The sequence below is a fragment of the Balaenoptera acutorostrata genome, chromosome 14 (assembly GCF_949987535.1).
Source record: "Balaenoptera acutorostrata chromosome 14, mBalAcu1.1, whole genome shotgun sequence".
In the NCBI taxonomy this organism is placed as follows: domain Eukaryota; kingdom Metazoa; phylum Chordata; class Mammalia; order Artiodactyla; family Balaenopteridae; genus Balaenoptera; species Balaenoptera acutorostrata.
In genome coordinates, this window is record NC_080077.1 from 60565426 (window position 1) to 60588666 (window position 23241).

General features: G+C 41.9%; 1 protein-coding gene across 2 annotated transcripts in view; it reads left to right on the forward strand.

Moving 5' to 3' along the window:
* FAXC (failed axon connections homolog, metaxin like GST domain containing) overlaps positions 1-23241 on the forward strand; it is a 118349-nt gene continuing 95108 nt past the window's right edge. For both annotated transcript variants that reach the window (XR_009005186.1, XM_007169659.2), the window contains exons 1-4: positions 1-587; positions 2778-2948; positions 5860-5995; positions 22028-22224. Coding sequence is in view for 1 of the 2 variants with exons in the window: in XM_007169659.2 (XP_007169721.1) it covers positions 322-587; positions 2778-2948; positions 5860-5995; positions 22028-22224 (770 nt within the window). In the remaining variant the exon portion in view is untranslated. The remainder of the gene's footprint in view (positions 588-2777; positions 2949-5859; positions 5996-22027; positions 22225-23241) is intronic.

Genomic DNA, 23241 nt, shown 5'->3' on the forward strand with positions numbered 1-23241 from the left:
TTATCCCGCCTCTGTTTCCCTGCCCCAGGGAGCAATGACATCACGCGGCCTTCTCCCGGCGCCGACACAAAGAGCGGCGCGGAGAGGCCGCTGCGGGGGGAGCCGGCGGCCGCCGCTGCCGCCCCGGGCCCCGGGGCCCCGCCGGCCAGGCCCGCCGCCCGCGGCCCGCGCCCTCCGTCTTCCTCCGCCGCCGCCTCGGTCGCCGCCGCCCGCGCCGCCCGCACCGCCAGCGCGCCGCTGAGCCCGCGCCCGGCCGCGCCAGCCCCTTCCCATGCGGGCGGCGCGGGCCCTGGGAGGGGCGCCCGCAGCCAGCCGCGCAGCATGCACTGGGGGGTTGGCTTTGCCTCGTCCAGGCCGTGCGTGGTGGATCTGAGCTGGAACCAGAGCGTCTCCTTCTTCGGCTGGTGGGCCGGGTCCGAGGAGCCCTTCTCCTTTTATGGGGACATCATCGCTTTCCCTTTGCAGGATTACGGTGGGATCATGGCAGGGCTGGGCTCCGATCCCTGGTGGAAGAAAACCCTTTACTTGACCGGGGGAGCTTTGCTGGCCGCAGCTGCGTATCTGCTCCACGAACTCCTGGTCATTAGGTGAGCCGGAGAGAGGGCCCCGCGCAGGGGCGCAGAGAGGGACACCTGGCCAGGGCAGGGTTGGCGCGAGGGGGGACCCGTGCCAGCCCCTCGGTCACAACGCCCAAACGCCCGAGTCCTGTCCTTCCCTTTCGCCAGAGGCAGTCCGTGGTCACCTGGCCGTGAGGGGCAGTTTGGAGTTGACAGGAGAATTAAACTGGTACTGGGAGGGAAAACACTTGTCTCCCTATCATTCGGTGCTAAAAGCAAAAATTCTCTGGGCTGTTATGGAGCATAATAGTCTGTTATGAAGATCTTAACTGCAGTGTGTTTGCAACAATAGAATTAGGTCCTGCAGAAATACTAAGTTACATTTTTATGCAATGCCCTATTTGTTTATAGATGATAATGCTGGGATATTAACCACTAACCTCATCTTTTACTTAAAGGTTAGTTCTCCACTGTCCATCCCCAAATGTCAACATCATCAAAAGGCTGAAATTGCAAAAGCTCCAGAGACCTCTGGGTCCCTGTTAGGGATGCACAGCGGCGTGTGCAATTTTGATGCAGCCTTAACCCGGTTATGTGCTAATCTGGTATCTAAAGCTAAGCACAAGCTTCAGGTTTAAATGCCATTGTTGTGCTAACAGGAGGAGATCCGAGGACTGAACTAGCACATGGGCCTGCATGGGAGTTGCCCCAGGCCCTAAACAGTTGCCTCTGCTGCCTGCCGCAGAATGTTTACAGGATTGACTTGGGAATACCAGAAAATGGAGGCCCCTGCTGTTGGTACATCCAGCCGGACATGAGATCTTTGTTTGAGTAGAATAATGCCATAGGCTGCCGGGACCAGTGGTTTGGCTAATTGATACGTCAATTTACGGTTAAAATTTCCATGCGTTTGAGCCCTCTGTCACTGGGGGGAGGACCAGGAAAGAGCAGTTTTCAATAGCTCAGAATGTCCCTCTTGGCCAATATTTTCTAAAGAGTGAGAAAATGTGTCTTCCTGTCTTCTTCCCGTGGGGGAATCCTACACAATAGGTTTATAAACAAAGACAGTGATAGGTGACCTTTAACAGGCCTGCAGGGATTCCAAGAGGACAGTGTAGCAGCCTAACAGGTATTTTGAATATTTTTAGTCTCAGAGAGTGGAAATCATTTAGGTCTGGGGAAATGTCTTTCATAATTGGAAAGTTTTATTTTAAGCTTATCATTGAATTCTCTCACTTAGCACAGTGTCTTGAATCTAGTTGAACCAAATTAAAAAAATTAAGTGAATTATTTCTTTAGATTATTTTATATATTTTCCAGTTTTAGAACTCTACTTCAAGCTAGGTTTCAAGCCATATGGAAAACGAAAACATTTGTGCAGTGCTTGAAATGGTAACCCAGTTGTTCTGAAATTCATATTCCAGTCCAAAGCCTTTGGAGGATTCTGAACCCATGTGGCTTCTCACCGGTCTTCCACTTTGAGGAGGGAGTGAGGCACAGCTTCACAGGACTGAGTCTCAAACTTGCTTAAATGACCTTGCAGAAATGGGGAGGCGGGTGGGGGAGCTCAGAGTTGACCTTGGGAGCAGGCCACGCCCTGGTAGGTGTGGTCTCTGCGCCCAGAATAGCCCGCTGCCCACTTGGACACTTATTTGAAAAAGTGTTTTTAATCCTTGGTTTATTCACTTTTGTTTCTTGACAGATGTTTACATTGAGTTGGGAAACCGTGTTGTAATGCAAATAATAAACAAATGGCTGCCTGTTTTTGAGCCCTTAATAGGGGGCTCTGCTTAGAAGTGCTTTACCTATGTGATTGCATTTAACCTTCGCAACTGCCAACTGCTGTTGAATGCTTGATCTCCATTTCTTAGATGAGGAAATTTAGGCTGATAGAGGTTAAGCAATTCACCCAAGATCCCGTAATAAGAGTAGTAGGATCCAGATTCAAATCTGAGAATGTGTGTCTGCGGAGCCCGCACTTCTACTACTTTCTCCTAACAAGTACCAATTCTGGAATAAGTTTTGATGGCGGAGAGGAAGAGAACTGGGGCATTGCTCAGGGAAGACAAGTCTGTGGCACAGACCTGAGTTTTTGACAACCGCTAGGGGCACAGAGGGAATAGGGGAAGAAGACCAAGGAAAATGCGGCACTGGGATTTGGAGGTTACGCGATAGAGACCTTCACTTGACGGGAAGTCTAAGTTTCAGTTGTCTGTGTAGTTTAGGCAAAACACAAAACAATCTGAAATATGTGGGATGGAAAATCCATCTTGAAATGGCTACGCTGTCTGAGTTCACTGGCAATCATATTCTTCACCACGGTACTTGGATTTCCTGCTGCGTAGACTTAATCTATGGGTACATCTCCAGAGTGGAAAGTAAAGTTGACAGGTAAGAATTATTTAGGAAGTTTAATTAATGAGTATAATAACCAAAGTAGGTATTTTGGATTTTACTCATATTTTTCCCATCACAGTATTTTTAAAGAAATGGAGTCCCAGCCCTTTACTTTATCCTCCCCTAGTGGAGAGAGCCTTGCAGCTCTCTTAAATTCAGTCCAGCATTTGGCAATGTGTTGTTTGTAAATTGAATGACCCAGGAATGGCTTGTTACCCATAGCTTGTTTGTACTTTAGGCACGTGGGCTCAGCCTGCCCTAGAAAACTTAGGGAATCAGAGCAGCCCATGGGTCATGTGATCTCTATAAACTAACAGCCCATCAGCCGTACACAGAGGCATGGTCATCTGTGATATCCTTCCTCATGGGAGTAGGGGCTAGTCTTGCTGCTTGACAGGTGTTCTCTTAGACAGTCCTCACTATAAGGGCACTTTATAAAATATAGCTGTCCAGATTACCTGCTCCTCTGGTCCTAAATTACAGAGAGAGCTTCCTGACCTGGAGTGAGGGCTCTGGAGCCAGATTGGGTTCAAATTCACTCTGCCTTTAACCAACCATGTAACCTTGGACCTGAGAGTAAGCTTGGTTACTCAGTTTTCTCATCTGTGAAATGGAAATAATAATAGTAGCCTTCCTCACAGAGGTGATTACATGAATTAACACATGTGAAATGCTTAGCCAGAGTTCGACGTTATAGTGAGCATTCAATAAAAGTTGGCCATCATTAATTATTACAGACTTTCATCAGAAAGTTCCAGGCTTGCGTGGTCTGAGTCAAACCAGCTACTTTAATAAAATTAACTGAGGTATTGCCCATTTTTGGCGTAGTCGAAGTGCTTAAGAGCTTGGGAACTAGCGTTATTAACGACTTGATCTTAAATTGGTATTCCTTGGGCAAGTTATTTAACCTCTCTGAGCTTCAGTTTCCTTGTCTACTGTAAAATATAAGTATGATATAATATTCTAAATTTAAACTATAGCAATATCCACTCTGTAGTGGTACTATCAGAATGAAATAATTTAATATGTATGATGTACACAAAGTCATTGGCATATGCTGGTCACATCCATTCTTATTATGACATGGCCCAAGTTAACCATCAGAATTAGATTGTTCTGGCCAGTGGAGCAGGGGATTTTACATTTATCTCCTCTCTTTCAGTTCTTAAATTTTTTGCCTGGCTAATTTACATGAAATTACCACTCTGAGTTGAATTACTTGACTGGACAAAGTCAGTTAATTGTCAAGTGTACAGTTTGCACTTTTTAGAAACATAGTCTAAGTGGCTTCTTAATTTTAGTATCTGACCTCCCAAACATTTCATCTAAGTGAAAACCTTTGTTTCATAGCACGTATTGTCAGAAGGCAGCAAATATTTTTATTCTTTTGACTAGTATTTTCAAAATTAGTCATTCTTAACTCTTTAAGTGGAAAGGGCGCTCCGGTGGTAAACTTCTCCAAGAGAGTTTGTTTAACTGAACGGGGTTTCTGCAGGAAGTGGGCATCGTTGTGATGATGATATGAAGAGCTTGCCCTTGCTTGCTTGGGTACAAGGAAGTACACGAGGATTACACGAGGAACAGTGTGAGGGAACCAGAGACTTAGGGAAGGCCAAGGGGGAAGAGGGAGGTTTATCTGACTGGGAAATGGTTGGGTAGAGTGAAAGATGGAAGTTGCAAAAGGTTCCCGAATGTGGTGTATGAGTGCCACTGTTTGGAATGAGATTTTGTAGTTTAAGGGGATAAGACCATGTCTCTTTGAATGAGAATAAAGTCCACCACTTAGTGCTTGATAGCTCACCAAATGTTTACAGATATTATCTTATTTAGTTCTCGAGATAACTGACGCAGAATTGGTACTGTCCTCACTTTCCAAATGAGAGAGGAGGAGAGGTCTTGGGTGATGTGGCCAATAGGAAGTAGGGCTTGCACTTGACCCCAGGTATCCAGAAGTGGAATCCAGCGTTTGATCTCCTACATGGTGGCTATTGAAAAACTCTACCAGGGAAGTCCTCACCACCCAGAAAAGTAGCCAAAGGAAAAGATAGATGTGTGGCTGAGACAGAAGAAAGGGAAAAGGCAGGGGTACTGGGATATATGCTGTGTGGTGAAAGTGGGGAACCTGTGAAGGTAGAGAGGAGGAGAGAGCACCAGAAGCCAGGTTCCTCGGCACCACAGGTGAAAGGTCAGGTGAGGGCATGGATAGTTTGGAAGAGGGACCAGAATATTCAGAGTCTCAGATTCCCTGCAGACTTGAGTCGTGGCAGAGCAAATCTGCACTGTTATTCCAAGGTCCTGTGGATGAATAGACTGTTTCATGGTACAGTCTCGTGGTCAAGAACATAGGCTCTGACTACATGGTTTAGTCCAAGTTCTGCCATTTACTAGTAATGGGACTTTGGGCAAGTTTATTCTCTGTGCCTCGGTTTCCTCATCTACAAAACATGGATAACGGTAGTACCTACCTCAAAAGGTTATTGTGAAGATTAAATGAGATAATACCTGTGAAGCCCTCAGAACAATGCCTGATGCACAGTAAGCACAGAATATCTTTTTTTATCCATCCAACTTGTCCCTGGCAGGTAGACATAGCCAGCTGGAGAAGAGGTGGACCTATACCAGAAAGAACACATCCTGCCCATAGGCCACAGGTACCAGAAAGAGGTTGACATGTAGTTACTCTCCTGAGCCCTTGCAGTTATGGTAATAGCAGAGTTTGTGAGGTTCTCTCGTGTTTTGACCAAGCTTTCCCCCTCTAAGTGCTTGTTGGTGAGGTAAGCCCCTGTGACAAACAGACCTGCTTGTTCATTGAGGAGCTACAGCCCAGCAGGGGCCTCTAAGGAACTAAGGGAACTGCATGTGTAACACGTGGATTGTTCTTTTTTTTCTGTTTTGGTTTTGACAGGAAACAGCAAGAGATTGACTCCAAAGATGCTATTATTTTGCATCAGTTTGCAAGACCTAACAATGGTGTCCCCAGTTTATCTCCTTTCTGTTTGAAAATGGAAACTTATTTAAGGATGGCTGACTTACCCTATCAGGTACTTTTGTGCAAATATGTTTTATCCTCGTGGCAGCAATATTGGCTAGGGGGGAAGTACTTAATCTCACAGGGTGGGAAGGGCTCGCTCTTGGTGCCAGAGGGGTGGGTATGAAAGCAGCAGTGCCCAGTCCTTAGTAGATACTTAGGAGACTTGATTCCAATCTGTTGATTTTTACATCCAATTTAACGAGTGATCACAAGGGTCTGGACTTTCGTAGCATTCAGGGCCATGTTATTTTTTCCTGACATAGAGTATTCTTTGGTTAATAGTTTGGCCTACTGGGAACCTATAAATAAAGGTGAGCCTGATGTGGTTCTTTCCTTTAGGTTTCTATTTGTTGGAAGCATTATATTTATCTCTTATGAATCCTGGGGACAAACGTCCAGCAGGCCACCAAAGAGATGTTTGTAGATTTTGTGAGAGTTTTTCCTACTGCTTCGTTCTGTTTGGGTGACTTTCAGGGAAGCACTTGCTCATTTCAGCCTGAGAGAGGGAACAGAGGAATGAATGTGTTTAAAATATAAATTTTTCTCTGAGTAGTGCTTGAGCTTTGTCTCACAAATTTGACAGGTTGCGTTTTCATTGTCATTCAATTATATTTTTTTAAAAAATTCCCTTATGTTTTTCTTTTCACCTACGTTCTAGTCATAGGCATTAAAAAAAACTTTGATTTTTGTTATTGTTTTTTAATTTTATGGTCAAAGCAGGTAGTCTTTGTGATATTAATTCCTTGGAATTTACTGACATTTTAGCCTTGTGTATGGCTACTTGTTTATAAATGTTGAAAATAGAGACATATTCCCTGGGAGTAGAGCTCTCGCTTTATCTACTTGTTTGAGCATGTTTATTGTATCGTTTAGACCTGTTATATCTCTGTTTTTTTAAATTTAGTTTTTTAAATTAAAAAAATTATTTTATTTTATTTATTTATTTTTGGCTGCATTGGGTCTTTGTTGCTGCACGCGGGCTTTCTCTAGTTGTGGCGAGCGGGGGCTACTCTTTGTTGTGGTGCGCGGGCTTCTCATTGCGGTTGGCTTCTCTTATTGCGGAGCACGGGCTCTAGGCACGCAGGCTCAGTAGTTGCGGCTTGCGGGCTCCAGAGTGCAGGCTCAGTTGTTGTGGTGCACGGGCTTAGCTGCTCCGCAGCATGGCATCTTCCTGAACCAGGGCTTGAACCCGTGTCCCCTGCATTGGCAGGCGGATTCTTAACCACTGCGCCACCAGGGAATCGCCTCTCTTTATTTTTTGTCTGCCTCTTCTAGCAGTTTCTGGAAGGATTGGGTTAAAATATTCAAGTGTATTTGTTGATTTCTCTCTTTTCCTGTCATTCTGTCAGTTCTTGGTTTAGGTAAGAGTATGTATCTATTCGAGGTTATATTGTTAGGTCCATATAATATGAAAGATCACATCTTTTACTGTTTTATTTCTTTTTCTGGTATATAGTACCCATCTTTGTCCCTTATGATTTTTTTAACCTTGAATTCTATATTATCAGATATTCAGATCGATTCTCCAGCTTTCTTTTGTTTCTTATTTGTTTGGGATATCTTTCTTCATCCTCTTTCTCTATTATTATTACTTTTTTTTGGTATTCGTCTCTTGTAGGCAATGTATTAGTTATAGCCAATCGGAGAGTCCTTAATTGGTGAGTTTAATCCATTTCACTTGCAATGATTATTTTATTCGGACATATTTCTAATGTGTTATTTAATATTTTTCTCCTTACTATACTTTCTTTTTATTTTTTCTCATTTCCTGCTTTCTGATAGGTAAAAATATTTTTCTTGTCATTTAAAAACAAATTCTATTTTTGTTGTTATGGCGGTTGCTCTTAAGATCCAAATTTGTGTTTATTTATCCCCACTCACTTCTTATATAGGTCAAAATCTGTGCTTTCCCTCTAATACTACAAGTCTGTTAGTAGGTTTGCGTGAACCTTGGGTCTCTTTCTTCCCAGGGCTTATCCCAGGTGTGCTGCTGTTATCTAATACTTTAATTCTGGAATTTTGGAAATCCTTTCTCTTTTTATGGTCCTTTTTTAGGCCAGAAAACTTACTAAGTTATTTGACTAACTTTATTTCCCATATATCTTATCCTACAGGATTTATTTATCTTTTTATATGAGTACATCCTTGATGAATATTTTGAATGACCCTTTATGGGGCAAACTTTCAGTGGCTTTGCATGCCCAAGAACATCTTTATTATGCCGCACATTTGATACTTCTATGTCCAAAGTTTGTTTCCTTCAGTGCTTTGAAAATATTACTCCATTGTCTTTTTGGTTTGCTGTTGCTATTGAAAAGTCTGATGTTAATCTGGCTCTTTTTCTTTCTCTCTGGAAGCTTTTAGAATTCACATTGAATCTCAACATTCTTTTTTTTTTTTTTTTTTAATCTCAACATTCTTAAATGTCATCATAACTGGCTTGGTGTGTGTCTTCATGTATCTTGTCTGGTCCTTTATAAACTCTTTTCACCTGAAGTCTTTAATCTCTTTTTAATTCTAAGAAATTATCAATGTTCTTCACATGTTTCCTTTTTTTAAAAAAAAATTTATTTCTTATTTATTTATTTTTGGCTGCATTGGGTCTTCATTGCTGCTCACGCGCTTTCTCTAGTTGCAGTGAGCAGGGGCTGCTCTTCGTCACGACAGGCAGGCTTCTCATTGCGGTGGCTTCTCTTGTTGCGGAGCACAGGCTCTAGGCATGCGGGCTTCAGTAGTTGTGGCATGCGGGCTCAGTAGTTGTGGCACACGGGCTCTAGAGCGCAGGCTCAGTAGTTGTGGCGCACGGGCTTAGTTGCTCCTCGGCATGTGGGATCTTCCCGGACCAGGGCTTGAACCCGTGTCCCCTGCATTGGCAGGTGGATTCTTAACCACTGCACCACCAGGGAAGCCCTCCTTTTCTTTTTTGTTTGTTTGTTTCCCCTTCTTCTTTTCTATTCCTGATTATCTGGATCCTGGAATCTCTGCTATTATTTTCTGTGTTTCTGAACCTATCTCTTTATTCTTTTCTTCTTCCTTCTTGGAGAATTCGTCTCTCTGAGCTTCCATTGCATCCCTCTGTTCTCTTCTTGTATCCATCCTATTATTTATCTCATCCATTGTGTTTAACTTCTACATTTTTCTTCTTAATATTTTCCCTTGGTTTGTATTACAATCTCTTTCTTTATCCCTTGGAGGATATTTCTTATGCTAATTAAATTTTTCGGTCTGTCCCAATCATTCTGCCTCATGTTGTATATATTATCTGTTGCCCTTCTCTTACAGTAACTGTACCCCTCAGGTGTCTAGTTATTTTGGTTTGAGGTCTCCTTTTACCAGGGGTGTCAGCTTCCCTGCCCAGGAGTTTGCACGGGGCAAAGGCTAAAGCTTAGGACACAGGTTGTGTACCTCTGAAGGAGTTTAAGAAAAGTAAGGAGGTGAGCCCCAGGCATCCCCACAGCACCGTGGTTCCTCCAGTTTGCTGCCACTCCTCCAAATGGCCCCCACTGGTCAGGGGTTCACCTTTAAGCTCTTACAAAGAAGCAGCATAGGGAGGGGGTGGTCTTCTTAGCAGGAAACAGTGCAGCTGGGAGGTTTGAGGGGGAAGGTTCCTCACCCAGCCAGGGTTTTGGCACCCTGCTAATGATATTACCCCCCAAGTCCCACCTCCCCATGGTCTGTGCTTTCTGAGCTGGTTTCTGTACAGAAGAGGGCATGGGGGTGGCAGTGAGGCTCCTAAGGCAGTGCTGGGACAGTTGAATGACATGCTTAGCTTGGTAAGTGGTCCTCTGGGAATATGGCACTGAATCTGGACTTCAGTTAGGGGATCTGACAGGCATGAGGTGTTTGGGGAACAGAAAAAGGGTCTTTATGATGGGGAACTGGAATGCAAGGGGTCAGTCTGGACAGAGAAGCAGGGAGATTATTCAGGACTTTCTAAGCCAGCAATGGAGGAGAAAGTAGCAAAAGACCAGACAAGGCTTGAATCATCTACATACACTGGATCGGATTTGAGAGATCCTTGTTCAGCTCGGCATTGGCTGTCAGCACTTGAAGGTGTGTGTCACTGAGGGACTCACATTGAAGGAAGAGACTGCTCCCTGCGGCTGCCTGCCTCTGGGCCGTTGTCACTCCCCACCAGATTGCTGCATTTAGCCAGGACAGCTTTGGGGCAATTAGGGCCCCAAACCTGAGTTTTGTGCGCTGCAGCCTCTGGTGGCTTTCTGGATCTCCTGTGCCCCCCACCCTTGATGAAGTCCTCTTGCCGTTGGCAACGGCTGCAACAGCTGCCAGGCTGTGCTGCCCTTTCCTTTCTTGCCTTCAAGCCATCAAGCACTGATTGCCCCAGCCTTGTCTCTGCCAGCAGCCTAACACCTCTGGTCATGTTTCAGAGCATGTTGCTGCACTGTTACGCAGTAACAGTGCATATACTGCTTTTAGTTAGTGTAACTGGAACAACTGGATACACGCCTTGCTATGAAGCCTGGAGAGGCTTTTGAGAAGGGGACTGCTTACCCCCTTCCAAAATTAGTATTGCTTGTTAAGTATATTTTTTAGGAAAGGAGTGTTTTTTCTTCTGTGAGGTCTCTATGGAAAAGAGATGAAGGGAGCATTCAGCAGGGTAGGTAACAGGAAAATGGTCCTATGGTTTAGAAAGGGATGCCCTGAGCCCCCGGGGAGGGGAGCGGGGGGTGGGTGGCGTTGGGGTGGGAGGAGGGACGGTGCCTTGAGACCCGTGTGCCGTCAGCGAGGGTTCGTGTGCATGCAGGTGGTTCCTGGGGAGTGCTGGTGGGGCTCATCGCTTGGAGGATCAGTAGAGAGGTATTCTGTCATAGACCCAGGGAGCTCTACCCTCTGCCCCTTCTGTGCCCTGTACCTTTTAAAAAAAAATTAAAATGTCATCCTCCTAAGAGCACGACTTTATATTTGAAGCTTTTTCATTTTTTAACAAAAATGAGACGGGGTAAGTATTTGATGACCATTAGTAGGAACTCACAAGGGTTTTCTTAAAAAGCCTGATGTGTTGGTTAAAATCAGAATATAAATATTGGTGGGTCAATTTTTAAAACTTTTCATTTTGTTATAATTATAGATTCATAGGAAGTTGCAAAAAAGAAGTCCTGCAGGAGTCCTGCAGATATGGCTAATTTTTTTTCAGACCAAAAACGGATTTACCGTTTTTTTGTTTTTTGTTTTTTCCTGATTACATATAGATGACATAAGGTCCTTATAAGAATTTCAAACACTACAGAAAAGTGTAAGGGGAAAATGAAAATCGCCTGACATCCTACTCGCTGGAGATTATCATCACTAATTCTTCCGACCATCTTTCCATACTTGTCTTTAGACATACATACATAAAGACATCGTTTGCCATAATTGGTTGTATAAGAAGCATGTATTTGACACAATCATTCTTTTTAAATATGAGAAAGAAAAAAGAAGGAAAATGGCTCCTTTGGAGCTCTCTGCTTTGGCTCTTAGCCCTAACTTCTTTTTTTAAAAATTTATTTATTTTATTTATGTATTTAATTTTTGAATTTTATTTTATTAATTTTGTTATACAGCAGGTTCTTATTAGTCATCCATTTTATACACATCAGTGTATACATGTCAATCCCAATCGCCCAATTCAGCACATCACCACCCCACCCCACCGCGGTTTTCCCCCCTTGGTGTCCATACGTTTGTTCTTTACATCTGTGTCTCAATTTCTGCCCTGCAAACCGGTTCATCTGTACCATTTTTCTAGGTTCCACATACATGCGTTAATATACGATATTTGTTTTCCTCTTCCTGACTTACTTCACTCTGTATGACAGTCTCTAGATCCATCCACGTCTCAATAAATGACCCAGTATTGTTCCTTCTTAGGGCTGAGTAGCATTCCATTGTATATATGTACCACAACTTCTTTATCCATTCGTCTGTCGATGGGCATTTAGGTTGCTTCCATGACCTGGCTATTGTAAATAGTGCTGCAATAAACATTGGGGTGCATGTGTATTTTTGAATTATGGTTTTCTCTGGGTATATGCCCAGTAGTGGGATTGCTGGATCATATGGTAATTCTATTTTTAGTTTTTTAAGGAACCTCCATACTGTTCTCCATAGTGGCTGTATCAGTTTACATTCCCACCAACAGTGCAAGAGGGTTCCCTTTTCTCCACACCCTCTCCAGCATTTGTTGTTTGTAGATTTTCTGATGATGCCCGTTCTAAATGGTGTGAGGTGATACCTCATTGTAGTTTTGATTTGCATTTCTCTAATAATGAGTGATGTTGAGCATCTTTTCATGTGCTTCTTGGCCATCTGTATGTCTTCTTTGGAGAAATGTCTATTTAGGTATTCTGCCCATTTTTGGATTGGGTTGTTTGTTTTTTTAATATTGAGCTGCACAAGCTGTTTATATATTTTGGAGATTAATCCTTTGTCCATTGATTCGTTTGCAAATATTTTCTCCCATTCTGAGGGTTGTCTTTTCGTCTTGTTTATGGTTTCCTTTGCTGTGCAAAAGCTTTGAAGTTTCATTAGGTCCCATTTGTTTATTTTTGTTTTTATTTCCATTACTCTAGGAGGTGGATCAAAAAAGATCTTGCTGTGGTTTATGTCAAAGAGTGTTCTTCCTATGTTTTCCTCTAAGAGTTTTATAGTGTCCAGTCTTCCATTTAGGTCTCTAATCCATTTTGAGTTTATTTTTGTGTATGGTGTTAGGGAGCATTCCAATTTCATTCTTTTACATGTAGCTGTCCAATTTTCCCAGCACCACTTATTGAAGAGACTGTCTTTTCTCCATTGTATATCCTTGCCTCCTTTGTCATAGATTAGTTGACCATAGGTGCGTGGGTTTATCTCTGGGCTTTCTATCTTGTTCCATTGATCTATGTTTCTGTTTTTGTGCCAGTACCATATTGTCTTGATTACTCTAGCTTTATAGTATAGTCTGAAGTCAGGGAGTCTGATTCCTCCAGCTCCGTTTTTTTCTCTCAAGACTGCTTTGGCTATTCGGGGTCTTTTGTGTCTCCATACAAATTTTAAGATTTTTTGTTCTAGTTCCATAAAAAATGCCATTGGTAATTTGATAAGGATTGCACTGAATCTGTAGATTGCTTTGGGTAGTATAGTCATTTTCACAATATTGATTCTTCCAATCCGGGAACATGGTATATCTCTCCATCTGTTGGTATCATCTTTAATTTCTTTCATCAGTGTCTTATAGTTTTCTGCATACAGGTCTTTTGTCTCCCTAGGTAGGTTTATTCCTAGGTATTTTATTCTTTTTGTTGCAGTGGTCAATGGGAGTGTTTCCTTAATTTCTCTTTCAGATTTTTCATCATTAGTGTATAGGAATGTAAGAGATTTCTGTGCATTAATTTTGTATCCTACAACGTTACCAGATTCATTGATTAGCTCTAGTAGTTTTCTGATGGCATCTTTAGGATGCTCTATGTATAGTATCATGTCATCTGCAAACAGTGACAGTTTTACTACTTCTTCTCCAATTTGTATTCCTTTTATTTCTTTTTCTTCTCTGATTGCCGTGGCTAGGACTTCCAAAACTATGTTGAATGATAGTGGCGAGAGTGGACATCCTTGTCTTGTTCCTGATCTTAGAGGAAATGCTTTCAGCTTTTCACCATTGAGAATGATGTTTGCTGTGGGTTTGTCATATATGGCCTTTATTATGTTGAGGTAGCTTCCCTCTATGCCCACTTTCTGGAGAGTTTTTATCATAAATGGGTGTTGAATTTTGTCAAAAACTTTTTCTGCATCTATTGAGATGATCGTGTGTTTTTTCTCCTTCAGTTTGTTAATATGGTATATCACATTGATTGATTTGAGTATATTGAAGAATCCTTGCATTGCTGGGATAAATCCCACTTGATCATGGTGTATGATCCTTTTAATGTGTTGTTGGATTCTGTTTGCTAGTATTTTGTTGAGGATTTTTGCATCTATATTCATCAGTGATATTGGTCTGTAGTTTTCTTTTTTTGTAGTATCTTTGTCTGGTTTTGATATCAGGGTGATGGTGGCCTCATAGAATGAGTTTGGGAGTGTGCCTTCCTCTGCAATTTTTTGGAAGAGTTTGAGAAGGATGGGTGTTATAGCTCTTCTCTAAATGTTTGATAGAATTCACCTGTGAAGCCATCTGGTCCTGGACTTTTGTTTGTTGGAAGAGTTTTAATCACAGTTTCAATTTCATTACTTGTGATTGGTCTGTTCATATTTTCTATTTCTTCCTGCTTCAGTCTTGGAAGGTTATACCTTTCTAAGAATTTGTCCATTTTTCCAGGTTGTCCATTTTATTGGCATAGAGTTGCTTGTAGTAGTCTCTTAGGATGCTTTGTATTTCTGCCGTGTCTGTTGTAACTTCTCCTTTTTCATTTCTCATTTTATTGATTTGAGTCCTCTCCCTCTTTTTCTTGATGAGTCTGGCTAATGGTTTATCAATTTTGTTTATCTTCTCAAAGAACCAGCTTTTAGTTTTATTGATCTTTGCTATTGTTTTCTTTGTTTCTATTTCGTTTATTTCTGCTCTGATCTTTATGATTTCTTTCCTTCTGCTAACTTTGGGTTTTGTTTGTTCTTCTTTTTCTAGTTCCTTTAGGTGTAAGGTTAGATTGATTATTTGAGATTTTTCTTGTTTCTTGAGGTAGGCTTGTATAGCTATAAACTTCCCTCTTAGAACTGCTTTTGCTGCATCCCATAGGTTTTGGATCGTCGTGTTTTCATTGTCATTTGTCTCTAGGTATTTTTTGGTTTCCTCTTTGATCTCTTCAGTGATCTCTTGGTTATTTAGCAATGTATTGTTTAGCCTCCATGTGTTTGTGTGTTTTATGTTATTTTCCCTGTAATTCATTTCTAATCTCATAGCATTGTGATCAGAAAAGATGCTTGATATTATTTCAATTTTCTTAAATTTACTGAGGCTTGATTTGTGACCCAGTATGTGATCTATCCTGGAGAATGTTCCGTGCGCACTTGAGAAGAAAGTGTAACCTTTTTTTGGATGGAATGTCCTATAGATATCAATTAAATCTATCTGGTCTATTGTGTCATTTAAAGCTTCTGTTTCCTTATTTATTTTCATTTTGGATGATCTGTCCATTGGTGTAAGTGAGGTGTTAACGTCCCCCACTATTATTGTGTTACTGTCAATTTCCTCTTTCACAGCTGTTAGCAGTTGCCTTATGTATTGAAGTGTTCCTATGTTGGGTGCATATATATTTACAGTTGTTATGTGTTCTTCTTGGGTTGATCCCTTGATCATTATGTAGTGTCCTTCCTTGTCTCTTGTAACATTCTTTATTTTAAAGTCTGTTTTATCTGATATGAGTATTGCTACTCCAGCTTTCTTTTGATTTCCATTTGCATGGAATATCTTTTTCCATCCCGTCACTTTCAGTCGTATGTGTCCCTAGGTCTGAAGTGGGTCTCTTGTAGACAGCATATATATGCGTCTTGTTTTTGTATCCATTCAGCAAGCCTGTGTTTTTTGGTTGGAGCATTTAATCCATTCACGTTTAAGGTAATTATTGATATTTATGTTCCTATGACCATTTTCTGAATTGTTTTGGGTTTCTTTTTGTACGTCCTTTTCTTCTCTTGTGTTTCCCACTTAGAGAAGTTCCTTTAGCATTTGTTGTAGAGCTGGTTTGGTGGTGCTGAATTCTCTTAGCTTTTGCTTGTCTGTACAGCTTTTGATTTCTCCATCGAATCTGAATGAGATCCTTGCTGGGTAGAGTAATCTTGGTTGTAGGTTCTTCCCTTTCATCACTTTAAGTATATCATGCCACTCCCTTCTAGCTTGTAGAGTTTCTGCTGAGAAATCAGCTGTTAACCTTATGGGAGTTCCCTTGTATGTTATTTGTCATTTTTCCCTTTCTGCTTTCAATAATTTTTCTTTGTCTTTAATTTTTGCCACTTTGATTACTATGTGTCTTGGTGTGTTTCTCTTTGGGTTTATCCTGTATGGGACTCGCTGCACTTCCTGGACTTGGGTGGCTATTTCGTTTCCCATGTTAGGGAAGTTTTCGACTATAATCTTTTCAAATATTTTCTCGGGTCCTTTCTCTCTTCTCCTTCTGGGACCCCTATAATGTGAATGTTGTTGTGTTTAATGTTGTCCCAGAGGTCTCTTAGGCTGTCTTCGTTTCTTTTCATTCTTTTTTCTTTATTCTGTTCCACAGCAGTGAATTCCACCATTGTGTCTTCCAGGTCACTTATCTGTTCTTCTGCCTCAGTTATTCTGCTGTTGATTCCTTCTAGTGTAGTTTTCATTTCAGTTATTGTATTGTTCATCTCTGTTTGTTTGTTCTTTAATTCTTCTAGTTCTTTGTTAAACATTTCTTGCATCTTCTCTATCTTTGCCTCCATTGTTTTTCCGAGGTCCTGGATCATCCTCTCTATCATTATTCTGAATTCTTTTTCTGGAAGGTTACCTATCTCCACTTCATTTAGTTGTTTTTCTGGGGTTTTATCTTGTTCCTTCATCTGGTACATAGCCCTCTGCCTTTTCATTTGTCTGTCTTTCTGTGAATGTGGTTTTTGTTTCACAGGCTGCAGGATTGTAGTTCTTCTTGCTTCTGCTGTCTGCCCTCTGGTGGATGAGGCTATCTAAGAGGCTTATGCAAGTTTGCTGATGGGAGGGACTGGTGGTGGGTAGAGCTCGTGTTGCTCTGGTGGGCAGAGCTCAGTAAAACTTTAATCCACTTGACTGCTGATGGGTGTGGTGGGTTCCCTCCCTGTTGGTTGTTTGGCCTGAGGCAACCCAACACTGCAGCCTACCTGGGCTCTTTGGTGGGGCTAATGGCAGACTCTGGGAGGGCTTACGCCAAGGAATACTTCCCAGAACTTCTGCTGCCAATATCCTTGTCCTCAGGGTGAGAAACAGCCACTCCCTGCCTCTGCAGGAGACCCTCCAACACTAGCAGGTAGGTCTGGTTCAGTCTCCTATGGGGTCACTGCTCCTTCCCCTGGGTCCCGATGCACACAGTACTTTGTGTGTGCACTCCAAGAGGGGAGTCTCTGTTTCCCCCAGTTCTGTCGAAGTCCTGCAACAAATCCCAGTAGCCTTCAACGTCTGATTCTCTAGGAATTCCTCCTCCCGTTGCCAGACCCCCAGGTTGGGAAGGCTGACGTGGGGCTCAGACCCTTCACTCCAGTGGGTGGGCTTCTGTGGTATAAGTGTTCTCCAGTTTGTGAGTCACCCACCCAGCGGTTATGGGATTTGATTTTACTGTGATTGTGCCCGTCCTACCATCTCATTGTGGCTTCTCCTTTGTCTTTGGATGTGGGGTATCTTTTTTGGTGAGTTCCAGTGTCTTCCTGTCGATGATTGTCCAGCAGCTAGTTGTGATTCTGGTGTTCTTGCAAGAGGGAGTGAGAGCACGTCCTTCTACTCTACCATCTTGCTTCCAATCTCGCAATCCTCCCTTTCTTGAGCAAGGATTAAATTAGGCTTTTACATGTTAAGACTGAACAATCGTGATTTATTTAACATTTTGAATATAGAAGCTAAAAATAGGTATTGTGAGGTTACGAGGTTAGGAAACAGAAGCTGGCCTTTCCCCTAACTTCTGATGTTCTATTTATTTGCTGTTTTTGTCTGTACACCACCCTCCCACACCACCTCCACCATCTTTTTGTTTCGGAATTTTTCTAAGCTACAGACAAGTTAAAAGAATAATACAACGAACATCCATATGCCCTTCACCTTGTTTCACCAATTGTTAACATGTTGCCTTCTTTCCTTCATTTCTCTTTATATATACTTTTATGAACAATTTTTTTGATGCAACATTTGAACATAAGCTGTAAGAATCATGACGCTTCACCCCTCAATTCTTCAGTGTGCATCTTCAAAAAAGAAGGACATTCTTCTACAAAACTACTTGTAAAGGGAAATACTCGGATTTTTCCTCCCTGTGTAGGGAAAACCAGTTCCTTCCTACTGCGTGTTTCTCCCCATGAGTATCCTTTACTACTCACATGAAACACTTCATTTCTGACACTTTCGGTCAGATGTGTGGAGGCTTTTCCCCGCACCAAGTGATTCACTGACACCAGCTGGACATCCTACAGTTTAATTCAATTCTGACGCTACCCAGAGATAGTGTCAGATCCCACAGCTTAAGGACTCAGTCCCACAAGACTGCCCCCCCAGACCCCCAGATGCTAGTTGCAAGCCCAGATTGTCACCTGTGCTTCTGACCAACCGACTGTAGATCAGAGGTTCTAAGACCCCTCCTTAGGTCTGATTAATTTGCTAGAGCAGCTCACAGAACTCAGGGAAACGATTACTTACATTTACCAGTTTATTAGAGGATATGATAAAAGATACAGATGAACAGCCAGATGAAGAGTGAGGTTTGGGAGGGTCCTGAGTGTAGGAGCTTCTGTCCCCGTGGAGTTGAGGGTGTCACCCTCCCAGTGTGAATGTGTTCACCAACCTGGAAGCTCTCCAAACCCGATACTTTGGGGGTTTTGTGGAGGCTTCCTCATGTAGACATGATCAGTTAATAACTCCATGTCCAACCCCTCTCTCCTCTCTGGAGGATGGGGGAGGGGTTTGAAAATGCTAAGCTTCTAATTGTGACTTGGTCTTTCTGGTGACCGGCTCATCCGGGAGCCCACTCAGAGTCACCTCCTTAGAGCAAAAGGCGCTCCTAGTGCTCTTGGCACTTAGGAATTTATAAGGGCTTTAGGAGCTCTGTGCTGGGAACCAGGGGCAGAGACTAATGCCTGTATTTCTTATTCACAATAGCGGTTGCATGAATTTTTTCAACGTGTTATAATCCACAAAAGTTGCTCAAATTATCTCAAATTTAGCCAGTGGGAGGCCTTTCAAGATGGTTCCAGAGGTGCAGTGAATGTAATGGATATAAATTTAGCTGAAAAGTTGGGGGCACTGTGGCCAGTGTAGCATGTCAGTTTCCCAAGACTCTGGGATTTCTTTTAAGGCCTCAAGTTCTCCATTTTGAAATGGTGATGGTGATGTTAATACTTCTGATGAAGGCACTCTGTCAAACACTTGGTGTGCATTTCCTCATTTAATTCAAGCAACTGTTATTATCCCCATTATATAGATGAGCCCAGGGGGGATTAAGGGAGACCAGGGAGGTCCAAGGTCACAGAGTGACTAAATGAGGGAGCCAGATTTTTAAACCCAAAGCCTATTGCTTTCACTGCTGTGCTAATAATGTAGTGTAAGTGTAGATGCATTCAACTCATCTAGGACACACTTGCAGGGGGAAGCATCAGCTTGGTAGAGAGATAAAGAGGATTTACCTCCTCATCTTTCTTCTCCAAATTACTTTCAGAAACTACTCTTGGTGGGCCAGACTCCAATTGCTTAGATAAAAATAGACCAGGAGTTCTTTAGTATATTTAAGGAAGTTAAGGAAAATTAAGTATTATTTTAAAATTATATATATTTATTTTAAAAGTAATATAACCACATTCAGAAAAATTGAAATTCATGGAAAAAGATCACCTGCCTCTCACACATAGTTTTGACAATTACTTTGGACATTATTGTGTTTCTTTTTAAAAATATTTTTTGAATTCATCTAATTTTTAGATATACTCATAGTATCTCTAAAATGTTGTCTCCTGCTTTTTTTATCCAGTAAACAAAAAAAAAATTTTGATGATGAAAACCTACTAGAACTTTCATTCCCATAAGAGTTCATCATTGATTTTTATTACCCCAATTAAAAAAAATGGTCTAGATAAAAATGTACCAAGTTCTCAGGGAAGGAATGGACTAGAGGGAAGGGCAGATGTATGAACAGTAATTCTGAAAGGGGAGGGGAATATACACTGCACCGTGGAAGCATGGAGGAACGGCAGATAATGGTTGTGCCTTGAGGAAATGGTTCACCAACAAGGTGAAATTTGAACTGAATTTTTTAGGATGGATAGGACTTGCAGAGGATGGGCAAAGGGATTCCTGTACAAGGTACAGGAGTGTACAAAGTCAGAGAGATGGCAGGACTTTGATTTGGTTAGGGGTGGGCAGTTGGAATTCAGGAAATCAGAGGCACTGGCAGCAGGGAGGCTGGGCAGGTGGGTGGCGACTATATGGTATGGGCCTAGACCACTTTGTGAAGGGGGTTAGACTAGACCTATTAAAGCCGTTGGGTAATTTTGAGCAGCAGAGGTCCTGCATCTCATTTGCACTACAGACAGTTCCCTCTGATGTCAGTGTGCAGGATGGAATCCATCTGTGAACGACAAGAGTCTAGAAGGGGATGTGGAAGGAGGATATGGGTGGTATCAAGAGCAATCTGAAGCAGATACTATGTTATATGGTAAATTCACATCTTTAGTGTACAAATTATAAAAATGTCAGATGTACTAGCAACTTTTAAAACTTGACATTTCTCAACATCAGGAGTAATGTCTAGGGCTGCCATGTATAGTTGTGCAGGTTGTTCACTGCACAACAGTGCCTGGACAAGGAGTGGGGGCAAAATCTGGACCCACCTCTTGCCAAGCTGTGAATCCTGGCATGGACTGTATCCACCCAGAGGAGGCTCTATTTTCCAAATTGCACAAAAACAATATGGCTAGCAGCAGCCCCAATAACTCCCTTTTCCAGGCTTAGGCCTAGAATGAATTTCTTTAGAATAATCAATGAGATAAGAGATCAAGACACCAAGAGTCAGAGAACAGTTAAAGTCCCCATTGTTCTCTACCAAATTCATTGTGTGTATCAATAGTTCATTCCTTTTTATGAACTATTGCTGAGTAGTATTCCATGGTAAGGTTATACCAGAATTTGTTTATTCATTTACCTCTTGATGAGCATTTGATTTTTTTTTCCTGTTTTTGACAATTGCAAATAAAGCTTCTGTGAACATTTGTGTACAAGTCTTTGCATGGACATATGCTTTCTTTTCTCTTGGGTAAATACCTAGGAGTGAAATGGCTGGATTGAGTGGCAGGTGTGTACTTCACTTTTTAAGAAACTGTCACATGGTTTCAAAGTGGCTGTGCCGTTTTACTTTCCCACCAGCAATATTTGAGAGTTCAGTTTCCTCCATGGGAACCAACACTTGCTATTAGCCCACAGTATCTGAACTATCGACTTGTATGAAGTATGAGGAAGAGTTGGTAATAATCTGATTAATTTAGTCTGTGTAGACCACCCAAAAATGGATTCAGATTTAAAAATCAACTTTGGGTTCTATACAATCCAAATTTACTGAGAAAAGGGATTGAGTAAATGCAAGCATTACCACAGAATCCCCTCCGTCAGTGTGGTTAAGATCTTTTAATATAGTGAGAAGATGTTACTCTGTCATTCTCAGTGTCCATGAAGTGTGTGACTCCACCTCCACCTCCCCACCCAACCCCATTCTGGGATCAGAATCCCCTCTGAGACACTGTGAGCTTCTAGTGTGGGTGTGAATCAAAGGGAGCTTGTCAAAAACACAGATTTCTGGGCACTTTTCCCTGGATTCTGACCCAGTGATCTGGGCGGGGGCCCAGCAATCTGCATTTTCACAGGCACTGGAGTTGAGTCTGTTGGACACACTTTGTTACACCTAACTTATAATTTCTGGGACCACTTGTTTGCAGTGTAATGGTATTAAGCATTTTCAAGTGTAAGCTACTGGGTTTCAAGTGAGGTTTTTGATCAGTAGCCTGGTCAGTACAAGCCTCCTCATGGCTTATTTTTACTTTTTGCATTTTTGGGTTGTTCACATATTATAACTAGACTGACTCTTACCAGGATCAGGGTCATTTCAACACTTCCCTTCCTCCCTGCTGTTTTTTTTTGTTTGTTTGTTTTTTAAACAGTAAGCCAGAACCCATGATAAAATCTATGGGAGTAAAGTAATATTTTCATGTGAGACAAATCTTTTTTTTTAAGAGTAACTACTTATTCCCTTAAGAGTTTATATGCTGAGTTCATTGACTTGAATAGTGCAGTCACTATCAAATATGCCATTGGAATATTTGTTTCTGTTAATCATACAGTGAAATTTAAATAAAACATTGCTTTTCTCTTTTTAAAATTTACTTTGCTTAGAACTATTTTGGTGGAAAGCTCTCTGCTCAAGGGAAAATGCCTTGGATTGAATATAATCATGAAAAAGTTTCTGGGACAGAATTCATAATTGACTTTCTGGAAGAGAAACTTGGAGTGAATTTAAACAAAAACCTTGGTCCTCATGAAAGAGCCATCTCCAGGGCAGTGACTAAGATGGTGGAGGAGCATTTCTATTGGTGAGTCCCCGCGGGCACCTGGGTGGGTGTCCAGGGCCTGTCCTTATCATTTGGAGTAAGCTAAGTTGTTTCACTTTTCAGACACTCCCCCACCGCCTTTTCCAAAGTGTTCTACATTCTGACTGACTTAGGGGTCAAAGTTACGACTGTTAAGTTTCTAGGTATCTAGAGCAGGGTTGACATTTTCTGTGGAGGCCCAGCTAGTGCATATTTTAGGCTTTTTGAGCCATATGTGTCTGTGGCAGCTACTTAACTCTGCAGTTTTAGTGCAAAAGCAGCCACAGATTGTACACACATGAATAAGTGTGACTGTGTTTCAGTAAAACAACAAAAGCACTGAAATTTGAATTTCATTTAATACGAAATCCTATTCTTTTGATTTTTTTTTTCCTCAACCATTTACAAATATGAAAACTTCTTAGCCCATGGGCTATATAGTTGGCTGACCCCTGATCTAAGTCACTGAGGTGAGGGAGATATTTCAGTAGACTGGGCTTTTTACCAGTACAAACTGCTGAATTAAAGTGATAGTACATCAGATACCCAGAGGAGGGAACAGAAGACTAAGGCAGGACAGAAGTCTCAGGTGACATAAATTAAGCAAGCTTTGGCAGGGTATTGTCAGTTTTCCTTGGATGACAAGAGCTTCTCTATGATCCAGAAGTAAAGCATACTACTATTTTCTGAGCAACCTTGCCTTGATTGGCTGACTGCTAGCCTGTACTTTGCTCTGATTGGCTGACTCCTATCCTGTGCCTTGCCTTGATTGGCTGACTCCTAGCCCGTATTCCCTGAGTCCGAAGCATAACACACACTGTGTGGATGAGGTAGGTGCCCCTGTGCTGCACCTGGCGTGCTGGCTGTGACATCGCCTGAGTTAAACAGACTTGGTTCTTCTTGCTTTACAAGCTCATTGATATGTGGGTTTTTTCTTTTTCTTTCATCCGTCTTCTGGAGTTTTAGCATCTTTCTATACACTCCAATAGATAAGAGATGTTTTCTCCCTGATTTCTGCAC